This window comes from Argopecten irradians, chromosome 13, assembly GCF_041381155.1.
Source record: "Argopecten irradians isolate NY chromosome 13, Ai_NY, whole genome shotgun sequence".
Classification (NCBI taxonomy): Eukaryota; Metazoa; Mollusca; class Bivalvia; order Pectinida; family Pectinidae; genus Argopecten; species Argopecten irradians.
Window position 1 is genome coordinate 36356973 of NC_091146.1, and position 17059 is coordinate 36374031.

At 39.2% G+C, this 17059-nt stretch overlaps 1 protein-coding gene across 4 annotated transcripts in view; it reads right to left on the minus strand.

Annotated features, from left to right (window-relative positions):
- Positions 1-17059, minus strand: part of LOC138305513 (beta-hexosaminidase-like) — a 63233-nt gene that overhangs the window by 42885 nt on the left and 3289 nt on the right. For 3 of the 4 annotated variants that reach the window (XM_069245770.1, XM_069245768.1, XM_069245769.1), the window contains exons 2-4: positions 13836-14045; positions 13322-13389; positions 9279-9338 (exon numbers count right to left, since the gene is read on the minus strand). In XM_069245770.1, coding sequence (XP_069101871.1) covers positions 9279-9338; positions 13322-13389; positions 13836-13951 — 244 coding nt within the window. In that variant the 5' untranslated portion in view covers positions 13952-14045. The remainder of the gene's footprint in view (positions 1-9278; positions 9339-13321; positions 13390-13835; positions 14046-17059) is intronic. The other variant, XM_069245771.1, reaches the window with a different exon arrangement.

Consider the following 17059-nt stretch of genomic DNA (forward strand, 5'->3'; position numbering starts at 1 on the left):
TAAAGCTCATTCTGCTAAACAAAGTGCTCTTAGACTCAATCTACAGATCAAAGTTCACTCAGACTCATTCTACAAAAACAAAGTTCACTCAGACTCAATCTACAGATCAAAGTTCACTCAGACTCAATCTACAAGTCAAAGTTCACTCAGACTCAATATACAGATTAAAGTGCAATCAGAATCATTCTACAAAACAAAGTTCACTCAGACTCAATATTCAGATCAAAGTGCACTCAGACTCAATCTACAGATCAAAGTTCACTCAGACTCAGTCTTCAGATCAAAGTTCACTCAGTTGAAAATAAAGCTCATTCTGCTAAACAAAAAAAACAATAAGAGAAATTCTGGAAGCACACTACATCTACAAAACAAAAGTACACATTGATTGAGCTAACTAGGATAAAGCTTATAAGTTATAAGTTATAAAAGAGAGGAAAAGCTCACTATTTCAAGACTAGTACACTATAAGTAGTGTTTATTACATACAAAACGAAAGTTGATTGAGCTCACTATGTCAAGACTAAATACTACCGACTGTTAGTAGTATCAAAGGAAGAAGGCCGCAATGAGTGGCTCACCTGCCATCTGATAATCATGAAGCATATTACAGGTTTTAACAAATAAATTCAATGAAGGTCAAGGTAAATTATTTAAACAAACATGGTTGTCCTTTATCCAAGCAACCCACAGGCCCAATATCAGGTTTTAAGGCCTCTTAGTTAACACTAAGTCTATTTGAGTTGGGACTAGAATAAAAGTAAAGGTCATTGTTGATGTAGTCAATTCGTGCAGGCGAGTTGAATTTGTTTAAATAAGGAGAAAGATCACACACACTTCGGTCCACAAACTAGCAAAAATACAGTCACTCATCACAGTAGTATAACAGGAAGGAAGCTCACACACCAGGGACTACATGTTGATAGTAAGCTAAGGAGAAAGCTCACACACCAGGGTCTACATGTTGATAGTAAGCTAAGGAGAAAGCTCACACACCAGGGACTACATGTTGATAGTAGAAAGCTCACACACCAGGAACTACATGTTGATAGTAAGTTCAGGAGAAAGCTCACACACCAGGGACTACATGTTGATAGTAAGCTAAGGAGAAAGCTCACACCAGGGACTACATGTTGATAGTAAGTTCAGGAGAAAGCTCACACACCAGGGACTACATGTTGATAGTAAGCTAAGGAGAAAGCTCACACACCAGGACTACATGTTGATAGTAAGTTAAGGAGAAAGCTCACACACCAGGGACTACATGTTGATAGTAAGCTAAGGAGAAAGCTCACACACCAGGGACTACATGTTGATAGTAAGCTAAGGAGGAAAGCTCACACACCAGGGACTACATGTTGATAGTAAGCTAAGGAGAAAGCTCACACACCAGGGACTACATGTTGATAGTAAGCTAAGGAGAAAGCTCACACACCAGGGACTACATGTTGATAGTAAGTTCAGGAGAAAGCTCACACACCAGGGACTACATGTTGATAGTAAGCTAAGGAGAAAGCTCACACACCAGGGACTACATGTTGATAGTAAGTTCAGGAGAAAGCTCACACACACCAGGGACTACATGTTGATAGTAAGCTAAGGAGAAAGCTCACACACCAGGGACTACATGTTGATAGTAAGTTAAGGAGAAAGCTCACACACCAGGGACTACATGTTGATAGTAAGCTAAGGAGAAAGCTCACACACCAGGGACTACATGTTGATAGTAAGTTAAGGAGAAAGCTCACACACCACAGGGACTACATGTTGATAGTAAGCTAAGGAGAAAGCTCACACACCAGGGACTACATGTTGATAGTAAGTTAAGGAGAAAGCTCACACACCAGGGACTACATGTTGATAGTAAGCTAAGGAGAAAGCTCACACATCAGAGACTACATGTTGATAGTAAGCTAAGGAGAAAGCTCACACACCAGGGACTACATGTTGATAGTAAGTTAAGGAGAAAGCTCACACACCAGGGACTACATGTTGATAGTAAGTTAAGGAGAAAGCTCACACACCAGGGACTACATGTTGATAGTAAGCTAAGGAGAAAGCTCACACACCAGGGACTACATGTTGATAGTAAGCTAAGGAGAAAGCTCACACACCAGGGACTACATGTTGATAGTAAGCTAAGGAGAAAGCTCTCACACACCAGGGACTACATGTTGATAGTAAGCTAAGGAGAAAGCTCACACACCAGGGACTACATGTTGATAGTAAGTTAAGGAGAAAGCTCACACACCAGGGACTACATGTTGATAGTAAGTTAAGGAGAAAGCTCACACACCAGGGACTACATGTTGATAGTAAGCTAAGGAGAAAGCTCACACACCAGGGACTACATGTTGATAGTAAGTTAAGGAGAAAGCTCACACACCAGGGACTACATGTTGATAGTAAGTTAAGGAGAAAGCTCACACACCAGGGACTACATGTTGATAGTAAGTTCAGGAGAAAGCTCACACACCAGGGACTACATGTTGATAGTAAGCTAAGGAGAAAGCTCACACACCAGGGACTACATGTTGATAGTAAGCTAAGGAGAAAGCTCACACACCAGGGACTACATGTTGATAGTAAGTTAAGGAGAAAGCTCACACACCAGGGACTACATGTTGATAGTAAGTTAAGGAGAAAGCTCACACACCAGGGACTACATGTTGATAGTAAGTTCAGGAGAAAGCTCACACACCAGGGACTACATGTTGATAGTAAGTTAAGGAGAAAGCTCACACACCAGGGACTACATGTTGATAGTAAGCTAAGGAGAAAGCTCACACACCAGGGACTACATGTTGATAGTAAGCTAAGGAGAAAGCTCACACACACCAGGGACTACATGTTGATAGTAAGTTAAGGAGAAAGCTCACACACCAGGGACTACATGTTGATAGTAAGCTAAGGAGAAAGCTCACACACCAGGGACTACATGTTGATAGTAAGCTAAGGAGAAAGCTCACACACCAGGGACTACATGTTGATAGTAAGTTAAGGAGAAAGCTCACACACCAGGGACTACATGTTGATAGTAAGCTAAGGAGAAAGCTCACACACCAGGGACTACATGTTGATAGTAAGTTAAGGAGAAAGCTCACACACCAGGGACTACATGTTGATAGTAAGCTAAGGAGAAAGCTCACACACCAGGGACTACATGTTGATAGTAAGTTAAGGAGAAAGCTCACACACCAGGGACTACATGTTGATAGTAAGCTAAGGAGAAAGCTCACACACCAGGGACTACATGTTGATAGTAAGTTAAGGAGAAAGCTCACACACCAGGGACTACATGTTGATAGTAAGCTAAGGAGAAAGCTCACACACCAGAGACTACATGTTGATAGTAAGTTCAGGAGAAAGCTCACACACCAGGGACTACATGTTGATAGTAAGCTAAGGAGAAAGCTCACACACCAGGGACTACATGTTGATAGTAAGCTTCAGGAGAAAGCTCACACACCAGGGACTACATGTTGATAGTAAGCTAAGGAGAAAGCTCACACACCAGGGACTACATGTTGATAGTAAGCTAAGGAGAAAGCTCACACACCAGGGACTACATGTTGATAGTAAGCTAAGGAGAAAGCTCCACACATCAGGGACTACATGTTGATAGTAAGCTAAGGAGAAAGCTCACACACAGGGACTACATGTTGATAGTAAGTAAGGAGAAAGCTCACACACCAGGGACTACATGTTGATAGTAAGCTAAGGAGAAAGCTCACACACCAGGGACTACATGTTGATAGTAAGCTAAGGAGAAAGCTCACACACCAGGGACTACATGTTGATAGTAAGTTAAGGAGAAAGCTCACACACCAGGGACTACATGTTGATAGTAAGCTAAGGAGAAAGCTCACACACCAGGGACTACATGTTGATAGTAAGTTAAGGAGAAAGCTCACACACCAGGGACTACATGTTGATAGTAAGCTAAGGAGAAAGCTCACACACCAGGGACTACATGTTGATAGTAAGCTAAGGAGAAAGCTCACACACCAGGGACTACATGTTGATAGTAAGCTAAGGAGAAAGCTCACACACCAGGGACTACATGTTGATAATAGTAAGCTAAGGAGAAAGCTCACACATCAGGGACTACATGTTTGATAGTAAGAATGTTTGTAGCTAAGGAGAAAGCTCACACACCAGGGACTACATGTTGATAGTAAGCTAAGGAGAAAGCTCACACACCAGGGACTACATGTTGATAGTAAGCTAAGGAGAAAGCTCACACACCAGGGACTACATGTTGATAGTAAGCTAAGGAGAAAGCTCACACACCAGGGACTACATGTTGATAGTAAGTTAAGGAGAAAGCTCACACACCAGGGACTACATGTTGATAGTAAGTTAGGAGAAAGCTCACACACCAGGGACTACATGTTGATAGTAAGCTAAGGAGAAAGCTCACACATCAGGGACTACATGTTGATAGTAAGCAAGTGAAAGTCACACACCAGGGACTACATGTTGATAGTAAGGAGAAAGCTCACACACCAGGGACTACATGTTGATAGTAAGTTAAGGAGAAAGCTCACACACCAGGGACTACATGTTGATAGTAAGTTCAGGAGAAAGCTCACACACCAGGGACTACATGTTGATAGTAAGTTAAGGAGAAAGCTCACACACCAGGGACTACATGTTGATAGTAAGTTAAGGAGAAAGCTCACACACCAGGGACTACATGTTGATAGTAAGCTAAGGAGAAAGCTCACACACCAGGGACTACATGTTGATAGTAAGTTAAGGAGAAAGCTCACACACCAGGGACTACATGTTGATAGTAAGTTAAGGAGAAAGCTCACACACCAGGGACTACATGTTGATAGTAAGTTAAGGAGAAAGCTCACACACCAGGGACTACATGTTGATAGTAAGCTAAGGAGAAAGCTCACACATCAGGGACTACATGTTGATAGTAAGTTAAGGAGAAAGCTCACACACCAGGGACTACATGTTGATAGTAAGCTAAGGAGAAAGCTCACACACCAGGGACTACATGTTGATAGTAAGCTAAGGAGAAAGCTCACACACCAGGGACTACATGTTGATAGTAAGTTAAGGAGAAAGCTCACACACCAGGGACTACATGTTGATAGTAAGCTAAGGAGAAAGTCCTCACACACCAGGGACTACATGTTGATAGTAAGTTAAGGAGAAAGCTCACACACCAGGGACTACATGTTGATAGTAAGTTAAGGAGAAAGCTCACACACCAGGGACTACATGTTGATAGTAAGTTAAGGAGAAAGCTCACACACCAGGGACTACATGTTGATAGTAAGTTAAGGAGAAAGCTCACACACCAGGGACTACATGTTGATAGTAAGTTAAGGAGAAAGCTCACACACCAGGGACTACATGTTGATAGTAAGCTAAGGAGAAAGCTCACACACCAGGGACTACATGTTGATAGTAAGTTAAGGAGAAAGCTCACACACCAGGGACTACATGTTGATAGTAAGTTAAGGAGAAAGCTCACACACCAGGGACTACATGTTGATAGTAAGTTAAGGAGAAAGCTCACACACCAGGGACTACATGTTGATAGTAAGCTAAGGAGAAAGCTCACACACCAGGGACTACATGTTGATAGTAAGTTAAGGAGAAAGCCTCACACACCAGGGACTACATGTTGATAGTAAGTTAAGGAGAAAGCTCCACACACCAGGGACTACATGTTGATAGTAAGTTAAGGAGAAAGCTCACACACCAGGGACTATGTTGATAGTTTAGGAGAAAGCTCACACACCAGGACTACATGTTGATAGTAATAAGGAAAGCTCACACACCAGGGACTACATGTTGATAGTAAGTTAAGGAGAAAGCTCACACACCAGGGACTACATGTTGATAGTAAGCTAAGGAGAAAGCTCACACACAGGGACACATGTTGTAGTAGGAAGCTCACACACAGGACTACATGTTGATAGTAAGTTATAGGAGAAAGCTCACACACCAGGGACTACATGTTGATAGTAAGCTAAGGAGAAAGCTCACACATCAGAGACTACATGTTGATAGTAAGCTAAGGAGAAAGCTCACACACCAGGGACTACATGTTGATAGTAAGTTAAGGAGAAAGCTCACACACCAGGGACTACATGTTGATAGTAAGCTAAGGAGAAAGCTCACACACCAGGGACTACATGTTGATAGTAAGCTAAGGAGAAAGCTCACACACCAGGGACTACATGTTGATAGTAAGTTCAGGAGAAAGCTCACACACCAGGGACTACATGTTGATAGTAAGTTCAGGAGAAAGCTCACACACCAGGGACTACATGTTGATAGTAAGTTAAGGAGAAAGCTCACACACCAGGGACTACATGTTGATAGTAAGTTAAGGAGAAAGCTCACACATCAGGGACTACATGTTGATAGTAAGCTAAGGAGAAAGCTCACACTCAGGGACTACATGTTGATAGTAAGTTAAGGAGAAAGCTCACACACCAGGGACTACATGTTGATAGTAAGCTAAGGAGAAAGCTCACACACCAGGGACTACATGTTGATAGTAAGTTAAGGAGAAAGCTCACACACCAGGGACTACATGTTGATAGTAAGCTAAGGAGAAAGCTCACACACCAGGGACTACATGTTGATAGTAAGTTAAGGAGAAAGCTCACACACCAGGGACTACATGTTGATAGTAAGTTAAGGAGAAAGCTCACACACCAGGGACTACATGTTGATAGTAAGCTAAGGAGAAAGCTCACACACCAGGGACTACATGTTGATAGTAAGTTAAGGAGAAAGCTCACACACCAGGGACTACATGTTGATAGTAAGCTAAGGAGAAAGCTCACACACCAGGGACTACATGTTGATAGTAAGTTAAGGAGAAAGCTCACACACCAGGGACTACATGTTGATAGTAAGTTCAGGAGAAAGCTCACACACCAGGGACTACATGTTGATAGTAAGTTAAGGAGAAAGCTCACACACCAGGGACTACATGTTGATAGTAAGTTAAGGAGAAAGCGTACACACACCAGGGACTACATACATAAGTTGAAAGCTGACTAAGTTTAGTAGTAGGAGAAAGCTCACACACCAGGGACTACATGTTGATAGTAAGTAAGGAGAAAGCTCACACACCAGGGACTACATGTTGATAGTAAGTTAAGGAGAAAGCTCACACATCAGGGACTACATGTTGATAGTAAGTTAAGGAGAAAGCTCACACACCAGGGACTACATGTTGATAGTAAGCTAAGGAGAAAGCTCACACACCAGGGACTACATGTTGATAGTAAGTTAAGGAGAAAGCTCACACACCAGGGACTACATGTTGATAGTAAGTTAAGGAGAAAGCTCACACACCAGGGACTACATGTTGATAGTAAGTTAAGGAGAAAGCTCACACACCAGGGACTACATGTTGATAGTAAGCTAAGGAGAAAGCTCACACACCAGGGACTACATGTTGATAGTAAGTTCAGGAGAAAGCTCACACACCAGGGACTACATGTTGATAGTAAGTTAAGGAGAAAGCTCACACACCAGGGACTACATGTTGATAGTAAGTTCAGGAGAAAGCTCACACACCAGGGACTACATGTTGATAGTAAGTTAAGGAGAAAGCTCACACACCAGGGACTACATGTTGATAGTAAGCTAAGGAGAAAGCTCACACACCAGGGACTACATGTTGATAGTAAGTTCAGGAGAAAGCTCACACACCAGGGACTACATGTTGATAGTAAGTTCAGGAGAAAGCTCACACACCAGGGACTACATGTTGATAGTAAGCTAAGGAGAAAGCTCACACACCAGGGACTACATGTTGATAGTAAGTTCAGGAGAAAGCTCACACACCAGGGACTACATGTTGATAGTAAGCTAAGGAGAAAGCTCACACACCAGGGACTACATGTTGATAGTAAGTTAAGGAGAAAGCTCACACACCAGGGACTACATGTTGATAGTAAGTAGGAGAAAGCTCACACACAGGGACTACATGTTGATAGTAAGCTAAGGAGAAAGCTCACACACCAGGGACTACATGTTGATAGTAAGCTAAGGAGAAAGCTCACACACCAGGGACTACATGTTGATAGTAAGTTAAGGAGAAAGCTCACACACCAGGGACTACATGTTGATAGTAAGTTAAGGAGAAAGCTCACACACCAGGGACTACATGTTGATAGTAAGTTAAGGAGAAAGCTCACACACCAGGGACTACATGTTGATAGTAAGTTAAGGAGAAAGCTCACACACCAGGGACTACATGTTGATAGTAAGTTAAGGAGAAAGCTCACACACCAGGGACTACATGTTGATAGTAAGTTAAGGAGAAAGCTAAGGACTACAGAAAGCTAAGGAAAGCTCACACACCAGGGGACTACATGTTGATAGTAAGTTAAGGAGAAAGCTCACACACCAGGGACTACATGTTGATAGTAAGCTAAGGAGAAAGCTCACACACCAGGGACTACATGTTGATAGTAAGCTAAGGAGAAAGCTCACACACCAGGGACTACATGTTGATAGTAAGCTAAGGAGAAAGCTCACACACCAGGGACTACATGTTGATAGTAAGTTAAGGAGAAAGCTCACACACCAGGGACTACATGTTGATAGTAAGCTAAGGAGAAAGCTCACACACCAGGGACTACATGTTGATAGTAAGTTAAGGAGAAAGCTCACACACCAGGGACTACATGTTGATAGTAAGTTAAGGAGAAAGCTCACACACCAGGGACTACATGTTGATAGTAAGTTAAGGAGAAAGCTCACACACCAGGGACTACATGTTGATAGTAAGCTAAGGAGAAAGCTCACACACCAGGGACTACATGTTGATAGTAAGCTAAGGAGAAAGCTCACACATCAGAGACTACATGTTGATAGTAAGTTCAGGAGAAAGCTCACACACCAGGGACTACATGTTGATAGTAAGTTAAGGAGAAAGCTCACACACCAGGGACTACATGTTGATAGTAAGCTAAGGAGAAAGCTTCAGTAAGTTCAGGAGAAAGCTCACACATCAGGGACTACATGTTGATAGTAAGTTCAGGAGAAAGCTCACACACCAGGGACTACATGTTGATTGTAAGCTAAGGAGAAAGCTCACACACCAGGGACTACATGTTGATAGTAAGTTCAGGAGAAAGCTCACACATCAGGGACTACATGTTGATAGTAAGCTAAGGAGAAAGCTCACACACCAGGGACTACATGTTGATTAATAATAATCTGCAGTGTAACAAGGAAAGCTCACTCAAGACATCTAGTAATTAGACTACAGCAAGTACACTTACGTGTCACCGCAACGGTAGAGGTAGATACCGTCGTAGTAAAATTAACAAACAACCTGGTGACTACAACATATAACATAGAACAAGGTGGAGAAATCAATAATCAGTTGGTCAGTGGTCTGTACCGTCATTGGTCAGTATAGTGGTCAGCAGAGTCAGTGGTCACTATATGTACTGTGGTCAGTAGAGCTAGTGGTTATCACAGTCAGTGGTCAGTACAGTCAGTGGTCAGTAAACTCAAATGTCAGTATGTGTGGTCAGTAAAGTCAGTGGTCAATAAGTCAGTGGTCAGTACAGTGGTCAGTACAGTGGTCAGTACAGAGGTCAGTGCAGTCAGTGGCCAGTACAATCAGTGGTCAGTACAGTCAGTGGTCAGTAGAGTGGTCAGTATAGTTGTCAGTGCAGTCAATGGTGACCATGAGTAAAGCCAGTGGTCAGTGTACAGTCAGTGGTCAGTACAGTCAGTAGCCAGTACAGTCAGTGGTCAGTACATTCAGTGGTCAGTACAGTCAGTGGTCAGTACAGACAGTGGTCAGTACAGTCAATGGTTAGTTCAGTCAGTGGTCAGTACAGTCAGTGGTCAGTACATTCAGTGGTCAGTACAGTCAGTGGTCAGTACAGTCAGTGGTCAGTACAGTCAGTGGTCAGTACAGTCAGTGGTCAGTACAATCAGTGGTCAGTACACTCAGTGGTCAGTACACTCAGTGGTCAGTACACTCAGTGGTCAGTACATTCAGTGGTCAGTACAGTCAGTGGTCAGTACAGACAGTGGTCAGTACATTCAATGGTTAGTTCAGTCAGTGGTCAGTACAGTCAGTGGTCAGTACATTCAGTGGTCAGTACAGTCAGTGGTCAGTACATTCAGTGGTCAGTACAGTCAGTGGTCAGTACAGTCAGTGGTCAGTACAATCAGTGGTCAGTACACTCAGTGGTCAGTACACTCAGTGGTCAGTACACTCAGTGGTTAGTACAGTCATTTGTGACTGAGTGAAGCTACCATTCACTATGCCATGACAGGTTTCTATTTAAGATAGACAGCTGTATATGTATATATGTACAATAACAATGAGGCCATCTAAACTTGTTTTAGGTAATATCATTATAAAGCGTGGAAAAGCTTCATCACATTGTTTTATAAAGCAAATCATGCACATCCTGCTGTTGTTTTTTCTTTATTCATATGAGAATCCTCGAGATATTTAGCCTTACATATGATATATAACTGGAGGGGTGTGCTGGTCATTGCCTCTCACAGTATGTATCAGTGAAATATCAAATGGAAAAATGACCTCGAATGACCTAAGCTTTTGACAGTTATCAGTGAGTGGCTCCTTAGATTACCAAAGCTGCTGATAACGTTCTTCGAAATATTGGTACAGAAAATAAATATGAAGATATACTCAATGCTGCTTTAATAAATACAAGATGTAATATCACAGCCAGGACTGATCTTAACCTGAGTATAAACACAAGATGTAATATCACGGCCAGGACTGATCTTAGCCTGAGTATAAACAGCAGTCATTTAAAAGCTTTTTAAAAACAAGTTCTAACTAAAACCATCACAGGTGCTCAACTGTTATCTATATAAGTGTGAGGTAGAATTAACAGGAAAACATAAAACTAAGAATGTTCAAAAGAATTTATCTACAATTATCAAAACCTAGCAGAAGTGTTTAAATACCTGTTATATACACAAACAAAAGGCCCAGAGGGTCTGTCATATCTGAATACTTTGTGGTGTAATATTTAGGAAATAATTTCATGTGGATGAAAACACAAAACTAAAAAATTACCATATTTGACTATATCAGCACCCTGTCCCTTTAAGTGCCCCATTTTCCTTTTTGAGGGCCTCAAATTATTTAGAATTTAAATCTTTATTAAAATGCAGATTTAAAATTAAATGACAAACTTTATCCCATTAAAAGGATCCCTTTATAAAAGTGAATAGTCGGGCAAAAGAAGGCTAAAGTTGGTAAAAATAGTTTTAAGATATCTAGTATAATATCTTATGAAATTGAAAAATAAAATTTCCCATCAAAATCGCCCTGAATGCAAAGAAATCAATTTATATATATTATATTTTATTAAGATCAGTTTTTTTTGCCCGACTATTCACTTTAACTTTCTCAATTTTCAATCATTATATATCACCCTGAACACTAAATTTTCCCTTTGAAAGAGTTTGATACAGTCATTTCTACAAACCAACTAATTTCCGCATGAGATTATTTCACATATTTTGTGGAGATCGCGAGAATAAATTGCCGTAGTCATAGTAGAACCATTTAATTTTAAATCGCATAATTAAATCTGCATGTAAAAGTAGTTAGGAAACATGAAATTAAATCCCCGCGGAAATCATTTTGAGTACAGTACTTGACATCTCACCAATTACACAGCATTAAAGAGGAATGCTAGTTAAAGGCCCACTACCTTTCTGACACGGCTTTTCATTTTTGAAATGGCAATGTAAAACGAGATCAATAATTTTTTATAGTCGTAAAAGTTATTACTTACCGTTAATACTACATTTATCATCATCTTCTGAACAATTTGATTAAAATAAATAAAATGTTACTTTTGACAACACAGGTCGTATTATGTTTCCTGCCGTGGTCCTAAATACCGAGCGGTTTTTTAACAACACTGCACCAGACGGCAAAACAGTGATATGACTCTGCACTGTTGTCATATATTACGCAGGAAATCTTGCATATGTTTGGTGTTGTAACCTTATCTTAGGCCATCGGTATATATTTTCTGAAGTTATTAATATTTTAAAGAAACCTTTATGTTTTACTCCGGAAAGGTAGTGGACCTTTAATTTAAATATGATCAAAAATCTAGTGAAAAATACAGCGTTAAGATCAATATAAGGTTCTACTTCACTGTATGTATTTGCATATTACAGAGTCATCTGCCCTTGCGGGTAGGATTCGATTGTGACATCATGTGTTTGCAAGCATAGCGTCATACTTTGCGGAAAAAATGACATGAAATGAGCCCACAAAATAATGACATCACAATGGATACCTACCCACAAGGGAGCTAACTCTGTAATATGCAAAAACGGAATATGTATAGATATATAATATAATCATGTTACTCATGACTCGCTCATGCAACAAATATTAAGGATATATTTACCAGAGTTATGGCCCTTTAACATGTAAATTTGTTTGGAGTATAAGTTTATAACACTAGACTAACATACCGTATTCGACCCAAATAAGTGCCCAGGGCGCTTTAAAAATTGATAAAAATAAAAAGGTGCTAATAAGTCAAAATTATTGCAAATCTATACCGTTTGATGTAATTTTGGTCCTTATTTATGCATGGGCAATTGAAATTGAGGCCTCAAAAAGGGGGAGGGGCACTTATAGGGACATGTGCGCTTATTGGGTCGAAAAACGGTATGAGCTAATTTTCTAGCTGATCTAGTCTATGGTATTTTCAAGTTATTATAATGTTAAGAATGTTGAACAAGTTTAAAAAAAAAATAATAAATTGCCGTATTCAACCCAATAAGTGCCCAGGGCGTTTAATAAGTTGAAGAAATGAAAAGGTGTTAATTAGACAAAATTATTGCAAGTCTAGACAGTTTGTGTACTTTTGGTCTTTATTTATGAAATCGAGGCCTCAAAAAGGGGGAGGGGCGCTTATAGGGACAGGGACGCTTATTGGGTCGAATACGGCAATAAAATTGATTACCAGTACCAGAAATTCATGCATGGTGGAAAATTAACTTGCTGTGAATACCTCTCCAATATAGGCCAGAGGGATGAGTATATTTCAAATGAACATAGTATGCCCCTTAATATTCTATTTTGAATGTTGTTTAATTCTAGCAGCTAACATTCAACCCTAAATACTGGTCAACCTTACATACAAACTCATGGGTATAAAAACCAGTGTGGTGTAATTCTAATCTTATACAATATTGCATAAAAGACAATAAGATGGGGTGTAGATGTACTTTAAATGACTTCTCCTTAATAATTCTCTATATCACACGTCGGAGTCACAAATTAAAATGTTACCTTCCACAGGTAAATCCGTTGTAGGCTTCCCATTGGACAACTGTTTCTCCAACATACATTCTGCCGGACTGTAAATAAATGGTATAAAGGACCTGTATCATACGTCTGCATTTTAAGCATCCAGACATGAAGATTATTACCAACTTCATCTGTGGTTGAAATCCAAACAAAATAACTGTTAATGACATTTCATAATTTCAGATCGTTGAGTTGTTAAAACAATACTGCGAATCACGGCATGTAACTATAAACGATGCACTGGTATGCTTACCAGACTAAAATCGTTATTATTGTTAAAAGCAAGCACATTTGAAATTACTGGCCTTCAAAGGTATAGGGGAGGTTATCTCTCACAACACTTGTCTGTAAGGGGAGGTAATCTATCTCAACAATTCTATTGCAACACTTTAATTCTCTGTAAGGGGAGGTAATCTGTCACAATCACTCTGTCAAGAGTATTTTATCAATTCTTTTCTATGCTCTAGTCAAATGGTAGAAAGGGGAGATAACCTACCTTGATACTGCCCAGTGACTGATAAACTGTAATATTAGTATGATAACTATCAAAGCCGCAGCAAGGATGATTACACGCTGTTTATGGCGTAGTTTACGTGACAAGCACAAATACATTGTGAGAAATTCCAAATTCAAAGGTCAAGGTCAGCAAATCTGAAGTAGATCAAAGGTCATGGTCGAATGGCCTGAAGGTGAAGAAGAATACATTCTGAAAAAGAAAGAAAATGCATTTTTAGTTTGTCACTTTGTTATTTTTATAACGTAAAATAGTTAATATCCATATACTGTAGTAATTTCTTTAGAAATAGACATTGGAGAATTCAGGAATTTAAAACAGTAATTTTGTTTCAAGCGGACACGTTTTTGTTTACCAAAATCACACTAATATTCAGAAATGGTTAAATGATGTAAACCCTTAAATCAATATCGCAAAAATTGAAAGCTGCTGTCGGACATCTTATTGACCGATTGGTCCGAAAATGCAATATGCACAACTATGATCCTACGGGAACCTACATATGAAATTTGAGACAGATCCCTTCAATACTTTCTGAGAAATAGCGGTAACAAACTTTATTTATCAAAATCCACAATGGTAGCCTGTCAACCAACTTGTTCACCGATCGGTCCCAAAATGATTTAAGCACAACTAGATCCCTAGGGGAACCTGCACATGAAATTTGAGGCAGATCCCTTCAATACTTTCTGAGCAATAGCAGTAACAAACTTCAATTATCAAAACCCAAGATGGCGGCCTGTCTGCCATCTTGTTCACCGATCAGTCTGAAAATGCAATATGCACACCTAGGATCACTAGGGGAATATGTACATGAAATTTGAGACATACATATTCCTTCAATAATTTCTGAAAAATAGCGGTAACAAACTTAATTCAATTGTCAAATCCAAGATGGTGGCCTGTCGGCCATCTTGTTGACAGATCAGTCTGAAAATGCAATATGCACAACTAGACCCCTATGGAAATTGAACCTGCACCTGAAGTTTGAGACATATCACTTGGAAAGAAGAAAGTTTAAGTTAGGAAGAAAAGGGAAAAGAAGATCCTGAATTTCGTTGCCTTTTACAATCATCCAGCAGGTACATTAAAATAGTTGTAAAAGAATAACTACCAAAGTAATTCAATATTGACTTCCAAAAATATCAAAATAAGAACATAGAAAGCATAACACCTTAATTGGTAACTGTTTTCTAGGTAAATGGATCATCTGAAAAGGTAGTTTACATCCTACTTAACAGGTAACTTCCTGCTACTGATCTTGTTAAACGATATATTGTACATTTATTAAAGATGTCAAGAAATGTTTTCTTCAAAGTATTGATGTTTTATGAATAGTTTAATGGTTCAATGTTTTCTCAGCATCGGTTTATAATATCTTAGAACATCTTAATTGCAGTGGAACTTGGTTGATACGAACTCGGATAATTCGACAACCAGGCTTAATACGAAGTAATTTGACGGTCCCGGCTTAATTCCCTCTTTATCTTACTCGGATAATTTGAATTCGTAAAACTCGAAGAACTCGGATAATACAAAGTATATTTTGGGTCTGATTGACAAAAAACATACATAAAATGTTCGTATAACTCGAAATGAGATTTTTTGGATAAGATCGCCGAAAAAGCCGATTTATTTTTCATAAATCTGTCATAGAAAGGCATTTCAAAAATCATATCTAGGTTTTCTTGTTATAATTTTGCAACTACCATCAGCGATTTTGACATCTCTCTTGTTCAGATCATTTTACGACATGGAAGTAGTCTATATATATACACCAAGTAAAGAGATAGTCAGTAGACATGAGAACTTGCTTAATTCGAACACTCGGATAACTCGGAATTTTATCCCGGTCCCTTCGAGTTCGTATTAACCGAGTTCCACTGTCTAAGAGCTATCCATCCTTTGTTCAACTTTACATAATATTTGAATATCTGACTTGAACCTCTGTTCAGTTGCTCTGTATGTAGGACACTAGAATTGTACCTGCTGCCCCTTTCATGATTGAGAAAGGCAACTAAATTTGTTATCTTATCTTTTCTTCCTAACAGCACCGCCTACATTTTGACCTTGAGTTTGAACTCTCGACCCTTTGAGGATTAAGTCCCTTGGTCGACACTGCAGAAAAGTGACAGTGTCTGCTCCATCCTAGCGCTCAGTATATATGTAGTGGGACGACTGGTTTGCCCATTGTCAGATTAAGGTGACTGGGTGGGGTATTGACGATTCTCATCTTCTGATACGATATCAATTCCTATTTTCAGAAATCGATACAATCACAGATACATGTATTGTCCTTGATGATCTTCCTATGACCTAGTAAAGTTGGAATTTCAAATACCGATGAATTGTTTATTATTTTTTACAGTATATATATATATATATATGCCAACTGTATACATGTATATATTGTAAGGTTCCTGATAATTTTAACTCAATTACAATAATTACAAATTATATATGAAATACTCGACAATAGTTCTCGAGTGAGATGCGTTGTTTTCGTTTTTTGACCTAATTATGAAGTACAAAAAATGACTGTACCGGATTTCATCTTTTACTCAACAACACCATTGTTTTGATATATATCGTGATATTTTCCTTTCGATATATCGATACTTAACATTTAAATCAATGACAGCTCTAGCTTAATTCTGATTGGTCTACAAGTAACATTTCTCAGGTCAGTCTTTCTCAACGGTCAACTCAAGGCGGCCAAAAGTCAGGTGATGTCAAGGAAGACGTTATGAAGAAAAGAAAACATAAGACCCCAAAAGTTACCTTATATGATCATGCAATGGGCAAAAAGGTACATTTCTAGTTATGCCCTACATGTGTCATTTTTAGCTTATCACAAGGACATTTACGTAAGAGCTCTTTAATCCAGATTAAAACGAAAATTGACGAAACTGCAAACTCAAGTGATATATAAATTAGATATGTCATTGTCTATATATTTATTTAAATAAATACAAACAAAAAGAGATATTTTTATTTTTATTTTTTATAATAATAAAATGTTTTAGCGAAATCTGTAAGAATGACTACATGCATTTTTACACACCAATTTACATCTAATTATTGATAAAACAATTTTATCAATCAATTAACGATTTGAAAATGAAACTAATTCACTTATTAATTTAACAATTTTTGCACATTTGTATGAGCCTAGGAATAGTGTGAAAAGATGGTTTGAAAAATAT